This window comes from Oncorhynchus mykiss, chromosome 20 (assembly GCF_057628025.1).
Source record: "Oncorhynchus mykiss isolate SJ-2025 chromosome 20, ASM5762802v1, whole genome shotgun sequence".
Taxonomy (NCBI): Eukaryota; Metazoa; Chordata; class Actinopteri; order Salmoniformes; family Salmonidae; genus Oncorhynchus; species Oncorhynchus mykiss.
This window is the reverse complement of record NC_143041.1, coordinates 10,896,790-10,922,446: the sequence shown is the minus strand read 5'-3', so window position 1 is coordinate 10,922,446 and position 25,657 is coordinate 10,896,790. Positions and strand designations below refer to the sequence as shown.

Below are 25,657 nucleotides of genomic sequence, written 5' to 3'. Positions count from 1 at the left end.
AACCAGATGGGATGGCGTATCACTGCAGAATGCTGTGGTAGCCATGCTGGTTAAGTGTGCATTGAATTCTAAATAAATAACAGACAGTGTCTCCAGCAAAGCACCCCCACACCATCAAACCACCTCCTCCATGCTTCACGGTGGGAACCACACATGCGGAGATCTGTTCACCTACTCTGCGTATCAGACACGCAGGTTAGAACCAAAAATCTCTCATTTGGACTCATCTGACCAAAGGACAGATTTCCACCAGTTTCCACCATGTACATTGCTCATGTTTCTTGGCCCAAGCAAGTCTCTTCTTCTTATTGGTGTCCTTTAACTTCTTTGGGGTAGGATTTTCACATTCGGATGAAAAGCGTGCCCAGAGTAAACTTCCTGCTACTCAGGCCCAGAAGCTAATATATGCATATTATTAGTAGTATTGGATAGAAAACACTCTGAAGTTTCTAAAAATGTTTGAATGAGGTCTGAGTAAAACAGAACTCATATGGCAGGTGAAAACCGGAGAAAAAAAATCCAACCAGGAAGTGGGAAATCTGAGGTTTGTAGGTTTGAGTCTTAGCCTATCCAATTTATAGTGTCTGTGGGGTCATATTGCACTTCCTAAGGCTTCCACTAGATGTCAACAGTCTTTAGAACCTTGTTTCAGGCTTCTACTGTTAAGTGGGGGAGAATGAGAGCTGATTGAGTCATGGGTCTGCCAGAAGGCCATGTGCTCAGTCCGTTAGCGTTAGCTCTGTTCCTAAAGACAAAGGAATTCTCCTGTTGAAACATTATTGAAGATTTATGATAAAAACATCCTGAAGATTGATTATGTACATCGTTTGACATGTTTCTACAAACTGAAATATAACTTTTTTGACTTTGTCTGGACCTAGTGCCTGCGCATTTGGACTACTGTACTTAATGCGAACAAAAAGGAGATATTTGGACATAAATTTAGGAATTTAATCGAACAAAACTATCATTTATTGTGGAATTGGGATTCCTGGGAGTGCATTCTGATGAAGATCAAAGGTAAGTGAATATTTATAATGATATTTCTGACTTTTGTTGACTCCATAACATGGCGGGTATCTGTATTGCTTGTTTTGGTCTCTGAGCACTGTACTCAGATTATTCCATGGTGTGCTTTTTCTGTAAAGATTTTTTTGAAATCTGACACAGCGGTTGCATTACGGAGAAGTATATCTTTAATTCCATGCATAACAGTTGTATTTTCATCAACATTTATGGTGAGTATTTCTGTAAATTGAAGTGGCTCTCTGCACTTTCACCGGATGTTTTGGAGGCAAAACATAACACGCCAAAGTAAGATGTTTGGATATAAATATTCACTTTATCGAACAAACAATGATGTATTGTGTAACATGAAGTCCTATGAGTGCCATCTGATGAAGATCAAAGGTTAGTGATTCATTTTCTCTCCATTTCTGGTTTTTGTGACTCCTCTCTTTGGCTGGAAAAATGGCTGTGTTTTTTTGTGACTATGTACTGACCTAACATAATCGCATGGTATGCTTTTGTCGTAAAGCCTTTTTGAAAATCGGACAATGTGGTGGGATTAACAAGTTTCTTTAAAATGGTGTATAATACATGCATGTTTGAGGAATTTTAATTATGAAATTTGTTTGAATTTGGCGCCCTGCACTTTCACTGGATGTTGGTCAGGTGGGACGTTACAGGTGGGACGTTAGCGGTATCTTTGCAGCAATTCGACCATGAAGGCCTGATTCACGCAGTCTCTCTGAACAGTTGATATTGAGATGTGTCTGTTACTTGAACTCTGAAGCATTTATTTTGGGCTGCATTTTCTAATGCTGGTAACTAATGACTCTGCAACAGAACTTTTTTTACTTAAACCTTTAACTAAGCAAGTCAGTTAAAAACAAATTCTTATTGACAATGACGGCCTACCCCAGACGACGCAGGGACAATTGTGCGCCACCCTATGGAACTGCCAATCACGGCCGGAAGGGATACAGCCTGGATTCTGAACAGGGACTGTAGTGACACCTCTTGCACTGAGATGCAGTGCCTTAGACCACTGCGCCACTCGGGAGCCCTGGGTCATCTTTTCTGTGGCGGTCCTCATGAGAGCAAGTGTCATCATAGCGCTTGATGGTTTTTGCCACTGCACTTATACTTTTTCAAAGTTCTTGAAATGTCTCATGTCCTAAAGTAATGGACTGTCGTTTCTCTTTGCTTATTTGAGCTGTTCTTGCCATAGTATGGACTTGGTCTTTTACCAAACAGGGCGATCTTCTGTATACCACCCCTACCTTGTCACTACACATCCGATTGGCTCAAATGCATTAATCTGTTAAAGTAATGGATGGCAGCATTTTCACTTTAGGATAAATAGCGTGCCCAATTTCCATTTCCTGCTACTCATGCCAGGAATATAAGATATGCATATTATTCATAGATTTGGATAGAAAACACTCTGAAGTTTCTAAAACTGTTTGAATCATGTCTGTGAGTAACAGAACTTATGTAGCAGGCAAAACCCAAAACCTGTTCAGAATGTTTTTATTTTTTTTGCCTCCTTCTGTTTCCTGAGTTGTCATTGCCATGGGATATTTCTTAGAAACCTGTTTTCAGTTCCTACCGCTTCCATTTGATGTCACCAGTCTTTGGAATTTGGTTGAGGTTATTCATTTGTGCAATGAAGAAGCACATCCACGAACAACGTTACACTATTGAGAGTTGCGCAAGACGTAAAAAGGAGCATGGTTTGTTTACTTCCTGTATTGAAAACAGATTGCGGTATCTACAATTTGATCGATTATTAACGTTTAAAAATACCTAAAGTTGTATTACAAAAGTAGCTTGAAATATTTTGGCGAAGTTTATAGGCAACTTTTGAAATATTTTGTAGAGACGTTGCGTTTTTTGGAAGCTGTTTTTTTCTGGATCAAACGCGTCAAATAAATGGACATTTGGATATATATGGACGGAATTAATCGAACAAAAGGACTAATTGTGATGTTGATGCGACATATTGGAGTGCCAACAAAAGAAGCCTGTCAAAGGTAATACATGTTGTTATATTTTATTTCAGTGTTTTGTGTAGCGCCTGCAGGGTTGAAATATGCTACTCTTTGTTGACATTGTGCTGTCATCAGATAATAGCTTCTTATGCTTTCGCCGAAAAGCCTTTTTAAAATCTGACATGTTGGCTGGATTCACAACGAGTGTAGCTTTAACTGAGTATCTTACATGTGTGATTTAATGAAAGTTTAGATTTTTATATAATTTTGGGAATTTGCCACGCTGCATTTTCCCTGTTTTTTTCCCAGGTGGGACGCAACCGTCCCCTATACCATAAGAAGTTGAGGAAAGAAATTCCACAAATTAACTTTTAATCTGTTTGGAATAGGGGGCAGCATTTTCACATTCGGATGAAAAGCGTGCCCAGAGTAAACTTCCTGCAACTCAGGCCCAGAAGCTAATATATGCATATTATTAGTAGTATTGGATAGAAAAAAACTGTTTGAATGATGTCTGAGTATAACAGAACTCGTATGGCAAGTGAAAACCTGAGAAAAAAATCCAACCAGGAAGTGGGAAATCTGAGGTTTGTAGGTTTTAACTCATTGCCTATCGAATATACAGTGTCTATGGGGTCATATTGCACTCCCTAAGGCTTCCACTAGATGTCAACAGTCTTTAGAACATTGTTTGAGGCTTCTACAGTGAAGTGGGGGCGAATGAGAGCTGATTCAACCAGAGGTCTGCCAGAGTGGCATGAGCTGATCACGCGCGTACCCGTGAGAGCGACCTCCGTTCCATTGCAATTCTAAAGACAAAGGAATTCTCCGGTTGGAACATTGAAGATTTATGATAAAATTACCCTAAAGATTGATTCTATACATCTTTTGACATGTTTCTATGAACTGTAATATAACTTTTGAACTTTTCATCTGAACTTTCGCCTGGACTTGACCGCGCCTCGTGAGTTTGGATTTGTTTACTAAACGCGCTAACAAAAGGAGGTATTTGGACATAAATGATGGACTTTATCGAACAAAACAAACATTTATTGTGGAACTGGGATTCCTGGGAGTGCATTCCGATGAAGATCAAAGGTAAGTGAATATTTATAACGCTATTTCTGACTTTTGTTGACTCCACAACATGGCTTGTTTTTGTGTCTGAGCGCCGAACTCAGATTATTGCATGGTTTCCGTTTTCTTTCGTTCCTTTTTTAAAATCTGACACAGCGGTTGCATTGAGAAGTATATCTATAATTATGTGCATATTACTTGTATCTTTTAGCAATGTTTGCCATTTCCGTAAATTCATGTAGCTATGAAAATTTGCCAGATGTTTTCGAGGCACAACATTACTGACCATAAAGCACCAATATAAACAGATTTTTGGATATAAATATGAACTTTATCGAACAAAACAAACATGTATTGGTTAACATGAAGTCCTATGAGTGCCATCTGATGATAATCAAAGGTTAGTGATTCATTCTCTCTATTTCTGCTTTTTGTGACTCCTCTCTTTGGCTGGATGTGTTTGTGACTAGGCTCTGACCTAACATAATCATATGGTGTGCTTTAGCTGTAAAGCCTTTTTTGAAATCGGTTATGATGGGTAGATTAACAAGAAGTAAAGCTTTAATTTGGTGTATTGCACTTGTGAATGTATGGAAGTTACATTTGTAAAAAATATTTTTGAATTTCACGCTCTGCCTTTTCAGTGGAATGTTGTCACGGAAAACGGAAACCCTAGCCGTAAGAAGTTAAGGCACACCTGTTAATTGAAATGCATTCCAGGTGACTACTTCATGAAGCCAGTTGAGAGAACACCAAGAGTGTGCAAAGCTGTCAAGGCAAAGGGTGGCTACTTTGAAGAATCTCAAATATATTTTTGTCTAACACATTTTTGGTTACATGATTGTGTTATTTCATAGTTTTGATGTCTTCACTATTATTCTACAATGTAGTAAATAGTAAAAATAAAAACTCCTGAATGAGTAGGTGGCCAAACTTGACTGGTACTGTATATCAAACCATTTTGAAATTTAGATACCGATGTCACACATTGGCCCCTTTATTTATAGAAATACCCATATACAGCAGTCACGATAACAGATGAAAACTCTCGGATGGTAGAAGGGTCAACATTTGACCATGAGGTATTCCAAGACGGGTGAACAATAGGTTGAGACTTGCACTGCGCTAGATTCTGCACACCATTTGTTGTTGATGAAGAGACATACCCCTCCTCTGGATTTCCTTTAATCCCAATGTCCTGTTCACTCGGGGAATGGATAATCCATCAAGTTGGAAAGCCACGGGGGAATCTTGTCTGAAACCCATGTTTCAGAAAACAGACTTCAACAGAATGGAGGGAAGTGGTGGCTGGTTTTCCCTTAGCATTAGTCTCACCAGGACGCTGCTCTCCTGCCTCTTTTTAACCCACATTTCCTCTTGGGTAGCCTGAAGACTGGGTTGGAGGTACACAAAGAACCCAAAGCAGAGGAGTCGATGTCAGAATTGAAGTTAGAAACTGATGATCTGATGTCCAAAAGTTCTTGTCGATCATAAGAACTGATAGCGGATACATTCCGTAAAGAAGATAAACACCAAAAGGAATCACAAAATAGCAGTTGTTTCGGAGCTCGCAAGACAGCAACCATACAGTGCCAGCTTAAAACACAAACCAGCCCAGTAATGTTGTGTCTCTGTGTGGCAACCACCCTCTCCTGGCCCCATGGACTCACCTGCCGGATTCTGCATCCTAGTCACCATCTGGTTGGGTCCACCGGGCCGCACCAGAGAGGGGTCAGGGAGGGGACCATCTGTAGGAGTGCAGAGGTGAGAATATGGAGATAAGGAAGAGAGGATGTCTTGCTGTTATCGCACTATAAAGCAGGGGTAGGCAACTAGACTCAGCAATGGGACGAGTTTTGTCCGAGCAGATGGTCAGGTGGCCAGAACATAATTATACAAATTTGTACCCAGCAAAATGACCACAAGTCCAAAACTAAAACGTATTTGAAAATAACATCATACCTTGATTACATTGAGACACAATCACCTCTTTATTTGTAGAAATACTTCAAACAGATTTCCTGAATTAATCTAATTTTGCTGAATTCTTGGCGATTTAGTATTTTTATGTCCCAAAACTGTTCTGTAAAATTACATGTGTGCCCTGATGTAGACATCAACATACCCTGCTTTTGGAGCCGCGTTCGCCTCTTCTCCTCCAATTCCTTTTGGATCTTATAGATCTTCTCAGCCAACAGGTGGTAGTACTCCGCCTGGGAAGAGGAATCAGAAATTAAGAAAGCGTGAAGGAGACAGTGAGGTAATTGTGTAAAGGAGAGGGGGGAAATTAGAACATAGGAATAGACAAAACAATACAGTAGTTTATTTTTATTCCAGGCAGTAAGGTCTGAAGTTGGTCCCACACTCAGAAATTCAGTAAAAGAGCATCTTTACTCAGTGTAGCAGCTTACCCTGCTGTTGGCTGACTCATACATGTCCCCCTCCACCTTCCTAGCGTACGCCACCAGGTTCTCCATCCGCCGGTCTTTCAGAGCAGCGGGGTCCGGGGTCGGGAAGATGGCTTGCACCCTACACAGAGAAACAGACATTATGGAAACTGGGGGTGGATATATGAACGAGAGTACAATGTAAAGCAAATTTCAGTTAAAACAAACCCGTTTTAACTTTTATTTTGTTCCACTGAGATAATCCTTTTAGAGGAATGTTAGGGGAGATAGAGCAGTGAAGTGTGTTGTAAGTGGACTGAATCACAGCTTGCTGTGTCTGAGCTGGTTGACAGTGGTGAACGTGATGAGTGTTTGTCAGTCTGTTTTCTATAGTTGTACGCTGCATGGATCAGAGGATGTGAGTTTACTGTGAAACTTGTGGCCTGTTCATGCCAATTGCCACACTCCCTCAAAACTTGAGACATCTGTGGAATTGTGTTGTGACAAAACGGTACATTTTATAGTGGCCTTTGGTCCCCAGCACTAGGTGCACCTGTGTAATGATTGTGCTGTTTAAATCAGCTTCTTGATATGCCACACCTGTCAAGTGGCTAGATAATCTCGGCAAAGGAGAAATTCTCACTAACAGAGATGTAAACTAATTTTAGCACAAAAGAATATGCTTTGTGAGTGTGGGATCTTCAATTTCAGCTCATGAAACAAACACAATTTTATTGGTCACATTCAGATGATTAGCAGATGTTATTGCGGGTGTACTGAAATTCCTGTGCTTCTAGCTTTGACGGTGCAGTAATATCTAACAAAATACTCAACATATACCTAAAAACACACATCTAAGATGGAATGAATTAAGACTATATACACACATGGACGAGCGATGTCAGAGTGGAACACACTATGATACAGTAGAATAGTATAGAAAAACAGTACGAGATTAATAATGTTTACATATCTGGCATTACTCAAAAGACTAATGTTCCATTCCTTAAAATGGCCAGTGATTTCTAGTCTATGCCAATAGGCAGCAGCCTCTAATGTGCTAGTGACGCCTGTTTAACAGTCTGGTGGCCTTGAGATAGAGGTCTCTCTGTACCAGCTTTGATGCACCTGTACTGACCTCGCCTTCTGGATGATAGCAGGGTGAACATGTAGTGGCCCGGGTGGTAGTTGTCCTTAATTCTCTTTTTGGCCTTCCTGTGACATCGGGTGCTGTAGGTGTCCTGGAGGGTAGGTAGTTTGCCTCTGTTGATGAGTTGGGCAGACCGCACCACCCTCTGGAGAGCCCTGAGGTTGAGGGCGGTGCAGTTGCCATACCAGGCAGTGATACAGCCAGACGGGACGCTTTCAATTGTGCATCTGTAAAAGTTTGAGGGTTTAAGGTGACAAGCCAAATTCCTTTAGCCTCCTGAGGTTGAAGAGGCTCCGTTGCACCTTCTTCACCACACTGTCTGTGTGGGTGGACCATTTCAGTTTGTCAAATGTGTACGCCTAGGAACTTAAAGCCTTCCTCCTTCTCCACTGCTGTCCCTTCGACGTGTACGTGGACGGGGGAGGGGACGGGGGGGGTGTGTTCCCTCAGCTGTTTCCTGAAGTCCATGATCATCTCCCTTGTTTTGTTGAAGTTGAGTGAGAGGTAATTTTCCCGGCACCACACTCCGAGCCGTCACCCACTCTCTGTAGGCGGTCTCGTCATCGATGGTAATCAAGCCTACTACTGTTGAGTCGTCTGCAAACTTGATGATTGAGTTGGAGGCGTACATGGCCACGCAGTCATGGGTGAACAGGGAGTACAGGAGGGGGCTGAGCCACGCACCCTTGTGGGGCCCCAGTGTTGAGGATCAGAGGAGGGGGGGGGGTCAGGAAGTCCAGGACCCAATTGCACAGGGCCGGGTTCAGATCCAGGGCCTCGAGCTTAATGATGAGCTTGGAGAGTACTATGGTGTTGAATGTTGAGCTATAGTCAATAAACATAATTCTTACATAGGTATTCCGCTTGTCCAGATGGAACCAAGGCATAACATGTAGCGTTTACATTTTTGTTCAGTGTATTGACTATTTGTCTAGCAACTACATTTTCCAATGTTCTTACAGTGGTGGCAAAGCATTGGGCATGGCCAATGGCACGAACGTCTGACCCCAAAAAATATAGGCCCTCTTGGCCGCAGAGACAATGTTGCAGTTTTTAAAGCTTTTTTCCCTGCAATTCTTCACATTTTGCCATGTCCTTCTACATGGCATCAGCCACCTGAGTGACTCAAATATTATACAAATCAATGGGGTCCCCATGCCATTCATTTTTTTTTTAGGTTCTCCCCGAGTCTAGTTTTTATTTAGGTGATTGTTAGTTCTAAGATAACAAATAGCTCCTTTATCTTTTCTACATACTTTATCGTCTCAAGGAGACAGAGCGCGCCTCCTTCCTGAGCGGTATGACGGCTGAGTGGTCCCATGGTGTTAATACTTGCGTACTATTGTTTGTACAGATGAACATGGTACCGTCCGGCGTTTGGAAATTGCTTCCAAGGATGAACCAGACTTGTGACGGTCTGCAATTTTTTTCTGAGGTCCTGGCTGATTTGATTTTCCCATGATGTCAAGCCAAAGAGGCATCAAGTTAAGGTAGGCCTTGAAATACATCCACACCTCCAATTATGTCAATTAGCTTATCAAAAGCTTCTAAAGCCATGACATGATTTTCTGGAATTTTCCAAGCTGTTTAAAGGCAGTCATCTTAGTGTATGTAAACGTCTGACCCACTGGAATTGTGACATGGTGAATTATAAGTGAAATAATCTGTCTGTAAACAATTGTTGGAAAAATTACTTGTGTCATGCGCAAAGTAGATGTCCTAACCGACTTGCCAAAACTATAGTTCGTTCACAAGAAGTTTGTGGAGTGGTTGAAAAACAAGTTAAATGACTCCCAGTATGTAAACTTCCAACTTCAACTGTATATAATATATTTAGCTACCATTTATAAACCTTGTAAAGAAAATACAAATCAAATAGCCTATCAATTAGGAAAAAAGTAGTCTGCTTGAGGATAAATTCAGGCACAATCTACATTGAACTCAGCAGGTTGCCTGGCTAATAGCCCACACAAAAGGGCTGCAATATTTAAAGTAAATTAAATTCAACTTGAGACTACCGTGATCTCATGAAGTCCTTTTTTGAACTGTTTTCACCACAGCCTGTAGGTCCAGGTCCACTGCCAAACTGTTTTATATACTGCTTATTGGCAACCCAGACAGTCTTTCCTGAGATTGTGTGTAGCGCAATTGACACAACGCACACTCTGTCTTGAATGATGCATGCCAAGATACAGTGAATTCGGAAACTATGACCCCTTGACTTTTTCCACATCGTTTCGTTACAGCCTTATCCTAAAATGGATTAAAAAAAATATCCTTAATTAATCTACAACCCAATAGCCCATAATGACAAAGCAACACAGGGTTTTAAAAATGTTTGCAAATTTATATAAAAATAAAAAAAATCTAATCACATTTACATAAGTATTCAAATTTCACTCACTACTTGGTTGAAGCACTTTATACAGCATTTACAGACTCTGGTATTATCTCCACAAATACATTATTTTCTGCAGATCCTCTCAAGCTCTGTCAGGTTGAATGCAGCACAGCTATTTTAAGGTCTCTCCAAAGATGTCCGATGGGGTTCAAGTCCGGGCTTTGGCTGGACCCCTCAAGGACATTCAGAGACTTGTCCCGAAGACACTCCTGCGTTGTCTTGGATTTCGTTGTCCTGCTGGAAGGTGAACCGTCGCCCCAGTCTGAGGTCCTGAGTGCTCCGCAGCAGGTTTTCATCAAGGATCTCTGTACTTTGCGCCGTTAATCTTTCCCTGAATCCTGACTAGTCTCCCAGTCCCTGCTGCTGAAAAACATTCCCACAGCATGATGCTACCACCACCATTCTTCACTGTAGGGATGGTGCCAAGTTTCCTCCAGACGTGGCACTTGGCATTCAGCCTAAAGAGTTCAATCTTGGGTTCATCAGACCAAAGAATCTTGTTTCTCATGGTCAGAGTTCTTAGGGCAAACTCCAAGCGGTCTGTCATGTGCCTTTTACTTAGGAGTGGCTTCGTCTGGCCACTCTACCATAAAGGCCTGATTGGTGGAGTGCTGCAGAGATGGTTGTCCTTCTGGAAGGTTCTCCCATCTCTGAGGAACTCTGGAGCTCTGTCAGAGTTATCGTCGGGTTCTTGGTCACCTCCCTGGCCAAGGCCCTTCTCCCCCGATTGCACCGGAGCTCAATTTCGAGTCTCATCACTTCGGGTCTTAATAAAAAAGTCATTTTAGGTATAAATTTGCATACAATTCTAAAAAACTGGGATTGTGTGTAGATTGATGAGGAACATTTTTATTTAATCAATTTGAGTAAGGCTGTAACGTAACAAAATATGTGAAGAGTCTAGGGGACTTAATACTTTCTGAATGCACTGTATACCAGAGATAAGGGACTGTTGATATTGCAACCACAACTCAAATGCAGATTCACCAGTATGAACAAAATCGCAAACTGCTTGTTTTGTTCAACCCCTCAAGAGCAGTTGTCAGCTAAATATGATATCTGCATGCATCCAGACAACATGTCCCCAGAGTTTCCTATACAGTTCATCTATCTGTAACATGTTGAGGCTGGCAATTAAGGCGAATGAGAGGCTCAATTAAAGATGTTGCAGAACTGCTGTATTTGAAGCACCAAACCCTTCAGCCCAGTTCCCCTGATGTTGCTACGGCGGTGAAGCCGTTTTACCATCCTGGTAACGGACACGTCGGTGTATAGATCATTTGTAAATTAAAACTCAAAAGAAAGTGTCATGGCAGCTCTGCTTCTAAACAACTGCAGTATTCTTTTTGGGGGTTTGGCTATTTCTTACATTATTAGCACAGAACGTTTTTGGGGTTAATACATACAGCCGGAAATAACTTCTGGATATCAGAGCGGCGGTACCTCACCAGCATTACGACTTTCCCAAGTTGGAGCCTATGTTCATACCCCCCCCAATTGAAGTTATTCCCGAGGCTGCTCCAAGATGCTTCTGGCGGAGAAGAAGTTTACACCATCCACCACTTCCGAGTATATTACTTGCTAATGTTCAGACTCTGGATAATAAAGTAGACAAGCTCATGGCGAGGACCTCTTCCAAAGAGACATTAGGAAATGTAACATACTCGGTTTAACTGAATCATGGCTCTCTCTGGGATATACTGTCCACTTCCAAACAGCTAGCTGGGTTCTCAGTACATTGCGCAGACAGGAATATTGTTATATTGTTGTAGCTGGAAAAAGCTACCAAAACAACACATTGCCTGTAGTACTCGTGCTGCAAAAATGCTTGACCACTGTTACTCCCACTTCTGGAATGGCTATAAGGCCATCCCTGTCCTCCGTTCGGCAAATCAGATCGCAACTCCATTTTGCTCCTCCCTTCCTATAGGGAGAAACTCAAACAGGAAGTCTATTCAACACTGGTCTGACCAATCAGTTGCCCAAACTAAATGGCCTGCTCTTCAGTCTCAGTTGCTAATATATGCATATTATTATTAGTATTGGATAGAAAACTCTAAAGTTTCCAAAACTGTCAAAATATTGTCTGTGAGTAGAACAGAACTGATATTGCAGGCAAAACCCTGAGGAAAATCAAACCAGGAAGTGGCTTCTATTTTGAAAACTCCATGTTCCATAATGTTTTGTCGAGCGATCGATAAACTTAAAACGCTTGGATTGCTTTCACTGTAAGGCATATTTTCAAAATCTGACACGACAGGTGGATTAACAAAAGTCTACGCTGTGTTTCGCTATATTGCACTTGTGATTTCATGAATATAAATATTTTTGGTAATATTATGCAATTCAGCGGTTGTTGATGACAATGATCTTTTCACGGGATGGCAGCCATAAGAAGTTAAAGATCCTTTTGATTACACGGACTGGGATATGTTCCGGGATGCCTCAGAATAACATTGACGTATACACGGACAGTGACTCAGTTCATCAGGAAGTGAATAGGCGATGTTGCTCCCACTGACTATTAAAACCTACTCAAAACAAAAAACCTGGATTGACAGCAAACAGGCAAAATGTCAATACAGAGTCAGTGGAGTCGCAATTCAACAGCTCAGACAAAGGGATGCAATGGTAAAGTGGACATACGCTATGTATCAGTTTGTGGGCCACGGTAATGGTACATTTCGGTATCTTTATAATAAACAAGACAAAAAAAAACTACTTTCCATTCTGAAAAATGGCAGCATGACTGACTAGGCCTGGTTTCTGTCTCTACTGTATGAAATCAAGCATAGAAAAACGAACAACTATTCTAAGCATTGACAACCTGTAGCTCGTCATCTCCCAATCCAGAACATAGTGATCCGTCACAGCGAAGTAGCTTTGAGTTGCTCTGGAGGTCCAACTATCAGTGGAGAGAGCTAGATTGAATTGACAGACATCCTTTTTCAATTTCTCTGATGTTTCAGAGTTTGGGAATTACTATGCTGCTGAAATGTGTGCGGGAGGGGACATCGTAACGCGGTTACATTTTTAAAAATCAGGTGACGAAATCCCAAGTCAGTAACCACCGACTGGGACTGCAAGTCTTTGGCTACAAATACCCCCACTGCTTTCATAATTTCTTTGTTTTTCTGAATTTGTCACCAATTGTTGATGGAATACATTGTTGTGTTGCGACATTGTGTTTTCGCTAACGAGTGGACTCTGCTTGCTCCAGCTCCACCTGCAAGGGATACGGCCAGGTGATGGCGGCGACAAGTTAGAAGTGTTTACACTTGAGTAGCCAACAGTGGCAAAGCAATGCTTGCAGACTGTACTTTGTTAAAAGTCTTCTTATCCTCTTCATCGTATTGAACGCTGAATCTAAAATGTTCCAACACAGAGGATTTAAAAGATGTCGGTGCCTCTTCAAATTGGCTTCCCTCTCTCGCTAGCCATTGTCATGGAGCTGAGAGAGTATTTGTTTTTCGTTTCCCCATTCTACATGGGGCCCCTTCAGGGATGTTTCCTACTGAAATGTCATTGCAAATCATCCATTAGTTGTTTAAGGGGGGGGTTTGCGGTCACTAAATTGAGACGTCGCTGTGGAGTAAAGTTGGTCAGCCCTCAGGAGCCCCCTAACATCCACAAGCCGCAGTTCATGTGTGTGTATTGAACCTTAGGAGGTGTACCGAACAGTTCGATAACATACGGTGCACCGTTGCATCCCTAGAGATGTATGTGGCAGGGTCTACAAACAATCAATGATTAGAAAAAGGGAAAACCAGCATCGTCGGACACCGACATCTTGCTCCCGGACAAGCTAAACACCTTCGTCCGCTTTGAGGATAACAGAGTCACCGACGCGGCACGCTCCCAAGGACTGTGGGCTCTCGTTCTCCGTGGCCGAGATGAGTAAGACATTTAAGCATGTTAAACCTTGCAAGGCTGCATCCCTATCCCAGTCTGCTGTCTTCATTTGCTTCAAGATGTCCTCTACCAAAGAAAGCAAAAAGGTAACTGAACTAAATGACTATCGCCCTGTAGCACTCACTTCTGTCATCATGAAGTGCTTTGAGAGGCTAGTTAAGGATTATATCACCTTCACCCTAGACCAACTACAATTTGCATACCGCCCCAATAGATCCAGACGATGCAATCGCCATCGCACCGCCCTATCCCATCTGGACAAGAGGAATACCTATGTAAGAAAGCTGTTCATTGACTATAGCTCATCATTAAGCTTGGGCCTTGGGTTTGAACCCCGCCCTGTGCAACTGCGTCCTGGACTTCCTGATGGGTCACCCCCAGCTGGTGAAGGTATGAAACACCACTTTGCTGATCCTCAACACTGGGGCCCCACAAGGATGCGTGCTCAGCCCCCTCCTGTACTCCCTGTTCACCCAAGACCATGCACACCTCCACCTCAATCATCAACTTTGCAGACACAACAGTAGTAGGCCTGACTACCAACAATGACGAGGAAAATAACCCCTCACTCAACGTCAACAAAAGGAGCAGATGGTGGACTTCAGGAAACAGAGGGAGCACGCCACTATCCACAGGACCGCGGTGGAGAAGTTGAAAAGCTTCAAGTTCCTCGGATAACATGTCACTGACAATCTGAAATTTCTGAAACAGCCCCTCTGCAACCCCAAGAGGCTGAAGAAATTTGGCTTGGCCCCAAAGACCCTCAGAAACTTTCAGATGCACAATAGAGCGCATCCTGTATCACCGCCTGGTACGGCAACTGCACTGCCCGTAACCGCAAGGCTCTCCAGTGCGTGGTACAGTCTGCCCAACGTATCACCGGGGGCAAACTACCTGCCCTCCAGGACATCTACAGCACCTGATGCCACAGGAAGGCCAAAAAGTACATTAACCACCCGAGCCACGGCCTGTTCGATATGTCATCATTCAGAAGGCGAGATCAGAACAGGTGCATCAAATCTTGGACCGAGAGACTGAAAAACAGCTTCTCTCTCTCTCTCTCAACTGGCCATCAGACTGTTAATTAGCCATCCCTAGCTGGCTACCAACATGTTACTCAACTCTGCACATTAGAGGCTGCTGCCCTACGTACATAGAATCATCCTTTAATAATGTTAACATAACCACTGCGCCACCCGGGAGGCTAAGGGCGCTGTACTGCAGCGCCAGCTGTGCCATCAGAGTCCCCGGGTTCGCGCCCAGGCTCTGTCGTAACCGGGAGGTCCGTGGGGCGACGCACAATTGGCCTAGCGTCGTCCGGGTTAGGGAGGGCTTGGTCGGTAGGGGTGTCCTTGTCTCATCGCGCACCAGCGACTCCTGTGGCAGGCCGGGCGCAGTGCGCGCTAACCAAGGTTGCCAGGTGCACGGTGTAGCCTCCGACACATTGGTGCGGCTGGCTTCCGGGTTGGATGCGTGCTGTGTTAAGAAGCAGTGCGGCTGGTTGGGTTGTGTATCGGAGGACGCATGACATTCAACCTTCGTCTCTCCCGAGCCCGTACGGGAGTTGTAGCGATGAGACAAGATAGTAGCTACCACAACAATTGGATACCACGAAATTGGGGAGAAAAAGGGGTAAAAATTAAAATAAATAAATAATGTTTACATAAAGCTTTACGCATTTCATATGTACAGTTGAAGTCGGAAGTTTAAATAGGTTGGAGTCATTAAAAAACTCATTTTTCAACCATTACACAAATTTCTTGTTAACAAATTATAGTTTTGGCAAGTCGGTTAGGACATCTACTTTGTGCATGACAAGTAATTTCTCCAACAATTGTTTACAGACAGATTATTTCACTTATAATTCACGGTATCACCATTCCAGTGGGTCAGAAGTTTACATGCACTAAGTTGACTGTGCCTTTAAACAGCTTGGAAAATTCCAGAAAATGATGTCATGGCTTTAGAAGCTTCTGATAAATGATGTCAGTTAGCCTGAGTCAATTGGAGGTGCAACTGTGGATGTATTTCAAGGCCTACCTTTCAAAAGCAGTGGCTCTTTGCTTGACATCATGGGAAAATCAGAAGAAATCAGCCAAGACCCCAGGAAAATTTTTTTTTGTAGACCTCCACAAGTCTGGTTCATCCTTGGGAGCAATTACCAAATGCCTGAAAAGGTACCATGTTCATCTGTACAAACAATAGTACGCAAGTATTAACACCATGGGACCACGCAGCCGTCATACCGCTCAGGAAGGAGTCGCATTCTGTCTCCTAGAGATGAACGTACTTTGGTGCGAAAAGTGCAAATCAATCCCAGAACAACAGCAAAGGACCTTTTGAAGCTGCTGGAGGAAACAGGTACAAAAGTATCTATATCCACAGTAAAACAAGTCCTATATCGACAACCTGAAAGGCCGTTCAGCAAGGAAGAAGCCATTGCTCCAAAACCGCCATAAAAAAGCCAGACTACGGTTTGCAACTATACATGGGGGAAAAATATTGTACTTTTTGGAGAAATGTCCTCTGGTCTGATGAAACAAAAATAGAACCGTTTGGCCATGATGACCGTCGTTATGTTTGGAGGAAAAAGGGTGTTATGCTTGCAAGCTGAAGAACACCATCCCAAACATGAATCACGGGGGAAGCAGCATCATGTTGTGGGGGTGCTTTGTTGTAGGAGGGACTGGTGCACTTCACAAAATAGATGGCATCACGAGGGAGAAAAATTGTGGATATATTGAAGCAACATCAAGACATCAGTCAGGAAGTTAAAGCTTGGTCGCAAATGGGTCTTTCAAATGGACAATGACCCAAGCATACTTCCAAAGTTGTGGCCAAATGGCTTAAGGACAATAAAGTCAAGGTATTGGAGTGGCCATCACAAAGCCCTGACCTCAATCTTATAGAAAATGTGTGGGTAGAACTGAAAAAGCGTGTGCGAGCAAGGAGGCCTACAAACCTGACTCAGTTACACCAGCTGTCAGGAGGAATGGACCAGAATTCACCCAACTTATTGTGGGAAGCTTGTAGAAGGCTACCCAAAACATTTGACCCTAGTAAAACAATTTAAAGGCAATGCTACCAAATACTAATTGAGTATGTAAACTTCTGACCCACTGGGAATGTGATGAAAGAAATAAAGCTGAAATAAATAATTCTCTACTATTTTTCTAACATTTCACATTCTTAAAATGAAGTGGTGATCCTAACTGACCTAAGACAAGGCATTTTTTACTAGGATTAAATGTCAGGAATTATGAAAAACTGAGTTTAAATGTATTTGGCTAAGGTGTATGTAAACTTCAGATTTCAACTGTATATACACTGTATTCTTTTCTACTGTATTTTAGTCAATGCCACTCCGACATTGCTCGTTATAGTATAGCTCTTAATTCCATTCTTTTAGATTTGTGTGCATTGTGAATGGTTGGATACTACTGCACTGTTGGAGCGAGGAACACAAGCATTTCGCAACACCCGCAACATCTGCTAAATATATGTGTGTGACCTATAACATTTGATTTACCTAAGAAGCATTAGGCTCTCGGTCTGCTATGCGCTTTTGAAAACCCGGGTAAGCTCCACTAGTAGCCTTGACCACGGCATTTGTTCACTGATATGCCTTATACTTTCAAATCAGTCACATTCCTGAAGCCCAAGAAACAAACACTTAGCTTCCTAGCACATATGGAAATTAAAAAGGTTTATGAAATACTTTATGGAGGGTTGTTGTCAAAATTTATTAAATGCAGAACAATTTTTTCCCCCATCGATGACAGGCGCATGGGTCCCCAGAGACAAGGTGTTTTTAGGTCCCATCCAGAGGCTGTATTGTCCCTCCCGGCCACTTACAGTTTGTGCACCAGGTGGTTCCTCAGGTCCTGGGTGATGTCCTCATGCCAACTCTTCCTCATACCCGCTGCAGAGGGTGGGGTCGCCATGGGCATGGAGCCCATGTTACCCGTCCCACCCGCATCATTCATCAGACTAGAACATACAGAGAGAACAAAGTTTGTGCCTGGCTGAAGTGTCAGATGGGTGGATGAGATTTGCAGTTCTGGGACAATTCTATTGCACCAGGCATGCTCAATCAAGTGCAGGTAGAAGTATTTAAGAGGGCAAATAATTATATTTTAAGGCAGGTCTGCTACTCACCCCTGGGAGTTCATGTTGAGGTGGAGCATGGTATCCTGCAGCAGGCTGGCCTGCTGGTTCTGGGCTGAAACACCCATTCCTCCATTCACCCCCATTGGGTTACCACCTAACATGGTGAAATAAACATTCACACACACAGGTTTTCCACAAATAATATTCAACATGGCCTTTTGTTTGTGGTTATGAGAATAAAGTTGTTAAAACATTACTTAGAAGTCAATGATGGAAATTACTCCCACCACACGTTATATTTTCAAGTGACTCGAAAAAAAGTCGACTACACCAAAATGCAGACAAATAAAACGTGTGTGCGTAATTCCCATTAAAGTGGACAAAAGGGGGCGGTTTCAGTTAGGCAAAGCAACAGTGTAACCTTACTATTATGGGCAGACTGGTTACGGCTTCAAAACCCAAGAGGACCATGCACACTCCTGTTGTAGTACATTATTTAAACCAATAATAACACAATTCTCAAAACTGGACTATTTTCTCTGTATTTTCGAAGGTAAAACACTGGCATTCTCTTTTTAAAGGGGACAGGACACCTGAATATTGAAACATGTAGAACCCGGCCACTTGCTAACCTATGGCATGGAGTCAGAAAAAAGAAAGAAAAAAAAGCCAGATGTTTAAAGGCACGGACTTTGAAATGGGGGTAAAAAACACAGTAGACCTTATTATCTTTCAGACAACTAACAGCTTACCCATAGGGTTGAGCGGCCTCATGCCCGGCTGGCCCTGCAGACCCTGTGATGGCAGAGAAGCCTGGTTGGGCTGGCTCTGGATCTGGGTGCCCTGGTAAGTGAGGCCCAGGGCGGCGTAGGCCCTTTCAATTGAGCTGGGGTCGATCTGGCTGGGGGGGTTGAGATTGGCGGAGCTGGGCTGGCCTCCGGGCACCGAGCCCAGGGAACTACCCAGACCTACACCAGCACCTCCTAGCAGAGCTGTAGAGACAGGATTATTAATAATAAGTGTTCAGACCCTTTATTAGTACTTTGTTGAAGCACCTATGACAGCAATTACAGCCTTGAGTCGTCTTCGGTATGACGCTACAGGCTTGGCACACCTGTATTTGGAGAGTTTCTCCCATTCTTCTCTGCAGATCCTCACAAGCTCAGTCAAGATGGATGGGGATCGTTGCTGCACAGCTATTTTCAGGTCTCTCCAGAGATGTTCGATCGGGTGCAAGTCCGGGCTCTGGCTGGGCCTCTCAAGGACATTCAGAGACTTGTCCCGATGCCACTCCTGCGTTGTCTTGGCTGTGTGCTTAGGGTTGTTGTCCTGTTGGAAGGTGAACATTCGCCCCCATCAGAGGTCTTGAGCACTCCTAAGATTTTCATCAAGGATCTCTGTACTTTGCTCCATTCATCTTTCCCTCGATCCTGACTAGTCTCCCAGTCCCTGCCGCTGAGAAGTGTCTTCCGTTTGGCCACTCTACAATAAAGGCCTGATTGGTGGAGTGCTGCAGAGATGTTTGTCCTTCAGGAAGGTTCTCCCATCTCCACAGAGGAACTCTGGAGCTGTCAGAGACCATCGGGATGTTGGTCACCTCCCTGACCAAGGCCCTTCTCCCCCGATTGCTCAGTTTGGCCATGCAGCCATTTCTAAGAAAAGTCTTGGTGGTTACAAACTTCTTCTGGTACTCTTTCCCAGATAGGATTGTGTCGGCACCAGTCTCGGAGCTCTACGGACAATTCCTTCGACCTCATGGCTTGGTTTTTGCTCTAACATGCACTGTAAACTGTGCAAACTTATATAGACAGGTATGTGCCTTTGCAAATCATGTCCAATCAATGGAATTTACCACAGGTGGACAATTTCAAGTCTCATAGCAAAGGGTCTGAATACTTATGTAAATATTGTATCGGTTTGTTTATTTTTTCATACATTTGCAAAAACATTTTGCTTTGTCATTATGGGGTATTGTGTGTAGATTAAAGAGGAACATGTTTTATTTCATCCATTTTAGAATAAGGTGGTAACATAACAATATGTGGAAATAGTCAAGGGGTCTGAACACACTGTACATCCATAGACATTACTTGAATGAGTTGAGACTTGACAGCTCTCTAAACCTAAGACTAGACGTGTACTACTATTACACGGGCCAGCTAACAGACTGAGGGAGAGCGGGGTAGTGAAAAAAGTATTGCTTGATAGGCAGATAGACACTCACACTGCTGGTTCCTCTTGTCCCCGGCATTCTTGAGCGGCAGGCAGACAGGACAGTCGTGCCGCGTACAGTTCTTCCAGTGAGAGATGATCTGTCTGGATGACGCACAGTGAGCCACTAAGGAAGGAGAGAACAAAGGGGCAGAGACAAGCAAAAGAAAAAGGGTGAGAAAAAGATAGTGGTGATTACTTCAGAGAGCTCTTGATGAATATCATACACATCTTAGGTAAAGGTGTGACAGGGAACCATCTTGCAGGTCTATCTATTCTGGGTCTTATCAGCTCACCCTGGCAGGACTTGCCGGCCTGGCAGTGGGTCATGTGGTTGAGGACGTTCTTCATGGTGCGGCAGTGTGGCAAGTTGCACTGGCGCACCTCCCCGTTGGCTTGCTCCCGCCGCTGGCACTTGTGTGCATGGAGCAGGAGTACCAGCTGCTGCTGGATCAGCTTGCGCTTCTCGGGGTCGGCCGTAGGGGGCGCCCCAGCTGCTGCAGACACGGCGGGCCCCAGGCCTCCCTGGGCGTTGGGGACCAACCCTGCAGTGCCTCCGGCTCCACCGCCCACACCTGTGGCAGACTGCTGTGTGGCCTGAGGATAGAGGGCAGGAAGAGGAAATCAAATAATTGAAAATATACAAGTTACTGCAACTGTGATAGTTTGTTCAGGGCTGGTCAGTGTGGTTGACTGGTACACAAAAAAGCAGCATCCATGACAGAAGTTTGAAATGATAGGTAGGAGACTAGCTAGCTAACTTCCTTACCATGGCAGCCATGCCCTGCATGGGCTGGCTCTTCTTGTCCATGCTGAACTGGGCCAGGCTGTTGGGCATGGAGCCTTTGTTCTGGAGCGGAGGGCCCAGCCCTGCTCCCCCCAGGCCCTGGCCTGCCTGCTGCTCACCGTAGGGGACTCCATAGGGGCCTGGGTTACCCGTCATACCCATCTGAGAAGAGGATGGGCAGGGAAATGTATAGAAGATAAGGAGAGACAGAAATGGAAGACCGGAGGGAGGGTTAGAGATGGCATGGTTTAAATCAGGGGTGTCAAAATCATCCCATGGAGGGCCGAGTGTCCACAGGTTTTAGTTTTTTATGCCCTAGAAAACCAGGTGTGGATAGTTCCTTACTAATTAATTATCTTAATCAAGTACAATGGAGGATCGAAAACACGCAGACACTTGGCCCTCTGTGGAATGAGTATGACACTTGTGGTTTAAACAAAGCATACTGGATTGAGAAAAATAGTGAAATAAATTGACATACATTTTTTGTTTTTATTTGCAATGTGTTAGAAAATGTAAGTGTTCAAATCACTTGAATTGTATTTCTTCAGACCGAGACTAGTCCTGTTAAATGAGCACAACCCCGGGGATATTAATCACTAACAGTGTGAAAAATAGTAATGGGAGAAAAACGGAAATCTAGAGTTACATATGGAGATATTATTTTATGGAATATCGTATTGTTCTGACAACGCAATATTATTTTTGTGCCAGTTTGCTATACCTGCACCAAAAAGCCAGTATTTTTCCTTCATTGTTTGTTCTCCATCTTTTAAATAGGGAGCCAATTTGTTTTTGGGCACTTATTTCCATGACTGATCAAAACTTGTTTTCATGACTCACGCTTGACACTCTGCAGCAGTGGTTGGAACATTGAATCGCAATACATATAGAATCGTGAGATTCAAAAGACATATCGGCACCATAGTATCATGATAATATCGTATCGCCAAGTCTCTGGAAATTCGCAGCCCCAGTGAAGACCATTAAAGCTAAAAGAACAACCATCTCCCTTGCACCACAAATCAACTTCTCTGCCACGCCGTTTGCACACCAATTAAAATCAACTACTTCTAAAGAGTGACAACGTACTTATTTTCTAATCAATTAGCAGCAGGTAACGTTGGTGGGTTCAATTAAATCATTAATGATGGCTCAGAACAGGCAGACCAATTATCAATCCGCCATGCCACGGTTGCCCCACATTTCATGTTGACATGTTGGAATAAGACGACCACTGATGTGCTTAATTAACCAAGGGCTTCCACGTGGCTCCCAATTTGCAGTAATGTCTGGTTGCTCGCTAGGGGTTAATCGAATGCTTTCATCATTTTGCATACATTCTCCCTCCCCACCTTCCTCCCTCCACATGCCAGCCATGCCCTCTACTAGTCTTCCTCCTCCCTGACTTTAACTTTGCCTTCCCTGACTTTAACTTTGCCTTTAACTACACAGCTTTAGATCTCTAAAACTCCAATCATTTGAATTGTACACTTTTAAACCTGGATTAAAACATCCTTCATATTTGAATAATGACAACTGCTCTTTTAACCTGTTTTTGTGAATCAACTGTTGAATTTTAACATTGTGTGGGCAAAAATACCCACATGCAGCTTTCTTGGTCAGGGTGGCTTAAAGATGCCCATCTCAATGTCCTTAAACTAAAGAATATGTAAATTAAAAACATCTCTGCTCTCTTGTCTGAAGGGTTCATACAAACCTTATTCAGTGCTCCAGGTTGCTGTACTCTGAGTCCAGCCTGTCCCCCGGCGCCCTGCTGCTGCAGAGTCTCAGCCAGCATGTTACTGTTCCCCACCATCCCCTGGTTCGAGAAGCTCATCCTGGGGGATCCGTTCATCACCGGCCCCCCCATCATGGCTTGCTGCTGCTGTCCGTTGCCCTTCTGGGCCCCAATCATGCCCCTGTTCATGGCACCCACCATCCCCACCTGCTGCTGCATCATGCTGGCCTGCTGCTGGGGTGAGAGGTGTTGCTGCTGGCCCATGCCCTGGGGCCCAGGGGATACCTTCATGTTCCCCAGGTGGCCCATGCTGGCCCCGCCTGGGCTGCCCACCACACCCTGGCCCTGCTGTGTGGAGGCATGTGGAGCGCCTGATCGAAGGAGCTCTGAGAGCTGCTTGTGCTTGGCCACTGCGTCCTGGCCACCCCCCCCTCCCAGGCCCAGGCCCATTCCACCTCCTCCCCCCAGACTGGTGTGCAGCTGGCTGAGGTCCCCTCCGTTGACCAGGCCCAACTCCGAGGAATTGATGAGCTCGTCAGGGAGGTCGTGCTCCAGGTCGAACAATGAGCCGAAATCTGTGCAGGGAGGGAGAAAACATGAGTACGTAGAAAGAGAGCAAGAGGGGGATTGTGAACAAGAGAAAAGAGAAAGAAGTGAAAGGGAGAGAAATAGAGGTGTGCCAGGGTACATTTCTGGCATAACAATACCAATTCCAGTGCACTGTATTCAAACAGTCATACATGGTTGCATCAAATGTGGTGGCCAATTGGCATAGCCTGAGAACTACATTTGTATGAGGAGAACCAATGCTTTGAAATTAAGGTGGCCGTTCAAACAGACGCTCTCCCACACACACAGTGGCTGGCCTCGGACGATCTGTGCCGGACCGCGAGTGTGATTTAGCACGGCGCAGACAGAGCTTTACACACAGAGTGACAGATGGGCCTCAACACTGCGTTAACACCACACAGAGAGCCAGGTTCATAGAGACCCTCTGGACACAGGTCCACCTCCAGTGTCATGTTCAGTAGGTAACAAATGGGAGAAAACAGTCTTGAAACTGAGAAAAACAGAGCGGCAACGGGTAGTTGTCCATTTCAAAACATTTTGCAAAGCTGTGCCAGAGTATTGAACACAACCCAGTGGTAAGACAGAGCGTCACAAAATTATACCAATTGTCAATAAATAGCTTTTCTTCTTTGTTGTGCTATATTCAGGGATTCCATGCTTTCTAACAAAAAAAGGACCCCCCCCCCCACATTGTCAACTGCTGAATCCTTGAGATGCTCTCAAACAGAAAGCAGTGCATTGTGTCTCACCCGAAGACATAAGTCACTGAAGTTTCTGTAGTGTCCATCCAATTTGCATATTCAGGCCTCGTTTTGATATGCACTGAATATTGGGGTAACGTACAGAATGCCTTTTGCAACTATAAAAAATAATAATAAAAAATAACTAAAGCAAGTTGCAACAATTAAAAATAATAATAAAAAATAACTAAAGAATTTACGAATTGCTATAGGCCTACAGGACCTTCCCTGGAGAAATTGGACAGCCACAGCATTCTCTTAGCACTACGAGAGAGAAAAATATATCGAAAGTGCAGTACAGGCACGGGATTTTTCTGTTATCAAGTACCTTGGGCCGTCAAAGTATTTTGTGTCAAGTGGCTGACTTTAGCATGTACTGTTTGCTAATATATGGGCAATGGGAGGCAGTAGCTAGCTAGCTATGCAATGACAAAATTAACTAACAGTTTCAAGTCCAATTTCAAACTACTACTCGCTAGCTATTTAGCATCCGCAGAAGGCCATCTAAACATATCACAGTGGTAAATACTGTGGCCCAGTTCTATGTTTTACCACTGCAATTTGACGTTTTTGTATAGGTTGTTAGCCTTAGTCCTCCAGTCTCTGCCACACATCTTCAGAAAAACTAGTTAATGGCAATTTTAACATAATCACTCACCCAGCAAGCTAGCTACATGGGCCTGCTGCAGTAGTAGCTAGCTATGTAATTAACATCGTTAGTTTTATAAACGATGACTAGCTAGCTAAGTTAGTTGGAAACATGTAACGTTACCAAGTATCCAGGTGAACGAAACTTCACCAATTAGTTTGCTAGCTAACGTTATCGTTTGAGATATATATATATAGTTCAAGTTAATTACTTAACTTAATTAAATACTATATTTGAAAGGGTAAAAACGTCAAGTGTTGCAGTGAACTGTTAACCTTAGTTGGTGTGCTTGCGGGCTAGCTAGCGCGTTAGCGCCGAATGGCGATGAGAGCTTTGTCACAACTCGCTTTGAAAGTTGGCTAGCGAACTGACTAGAGAGCTCACTAGCAACCTGAAAAATAACTAGTTAGCAAAGTAAGCTACTTGGCTGGGCGAATTAACTTGTAAACCAATTGAACGATTTGTGTTTCATGGATTGCCACTCAGCTGAATTAGCTACCTCATTTAGTATAAAACATGTTTTTAAAACCATTTGCCAAACCGATCACTACAGTAGCTAGCTAACGTTAGCGAGTTCTGTGTCGCTTAAATGAAAGCGTCCATGTCAATCTCGGGGATAATAATTTAAATTAATGTTTGCCGTGTTGGCATAACATCTTAATTTGACAGTATTTATTAACTAAATGCTAAGTACAAATAATGTAGCGAACTACCCATGCAGCAAGCCCCGTATTCGTAACTCGCTAGCCAGCGTTCATCGTAGTGCTGAAATTACTACTAGCCTACTGCTATGCAACTCCGACACACATTCGCTAGCTAGCGCGACAAAAACAGTGGGCAATTACACGGCCCCTTTTCCTTCCGAATCATACCACAATAATTGAAAATACTACAAAATAAACAAAAATAATAATACCCCTAACAAA

At 43.5% G+C, this 25,657-nt stretch overlaps 1 protein-coding gene across 4 annotated transcripts in view; it reads right to left on the bottom strand.

Annotated features, from left to right (window-relative positions):
• The window catches only part of LOC149974383 (histone acetyltransferase p300-like), a 52,384-nt gene that overhangs the window by 26,171 nt on the left and 556 nt on the right, over positions 1–25,657 (bottom strand). For all 4 annotated transcript variants that reach the window (XM_090212178.1, XM_090212179.1, XM_090212180.1 and 1 more), the window contains exons 2-11: positions 22,752–23,347; positions 21,014–21,193; positions 20,541–20,841; positions 20,258–20,371; positions 18,786–19,025; positions 18,082–18,187; positions 17,779–17,913; positions 6,485–6,602; positions 6,199–6,286; positions 5,744–5,821 (exon numbers count right to left, since the gene is read on the bottom strand). In XM_090212178.1, the coding sequence (XP_090068304.1) occupies positions 5,744–5,821; positions 6,199–6,286; positions 6,485–6,602; positions 17,779–17,913; positions 18,082–18,187; positions 18,786–19,025; positions 20,258–20,371; positions 20,541–20,841; positions 21,014–21,193; positions 22,752–23,347 (1,956 nt within the window). The remainder of the gene's footprint in view (positions 1–5,743; positions 5,822–6,198; positions 6,287–6,484; positions 6,603–17,778; positions 17,914–18,081; positions 18,188–18,785; positions 19,026–20,257; positions 20,372–20,540; positions 20,842–21,013; positions 21,194–22,751; positions 23,348–25,657) is intronic.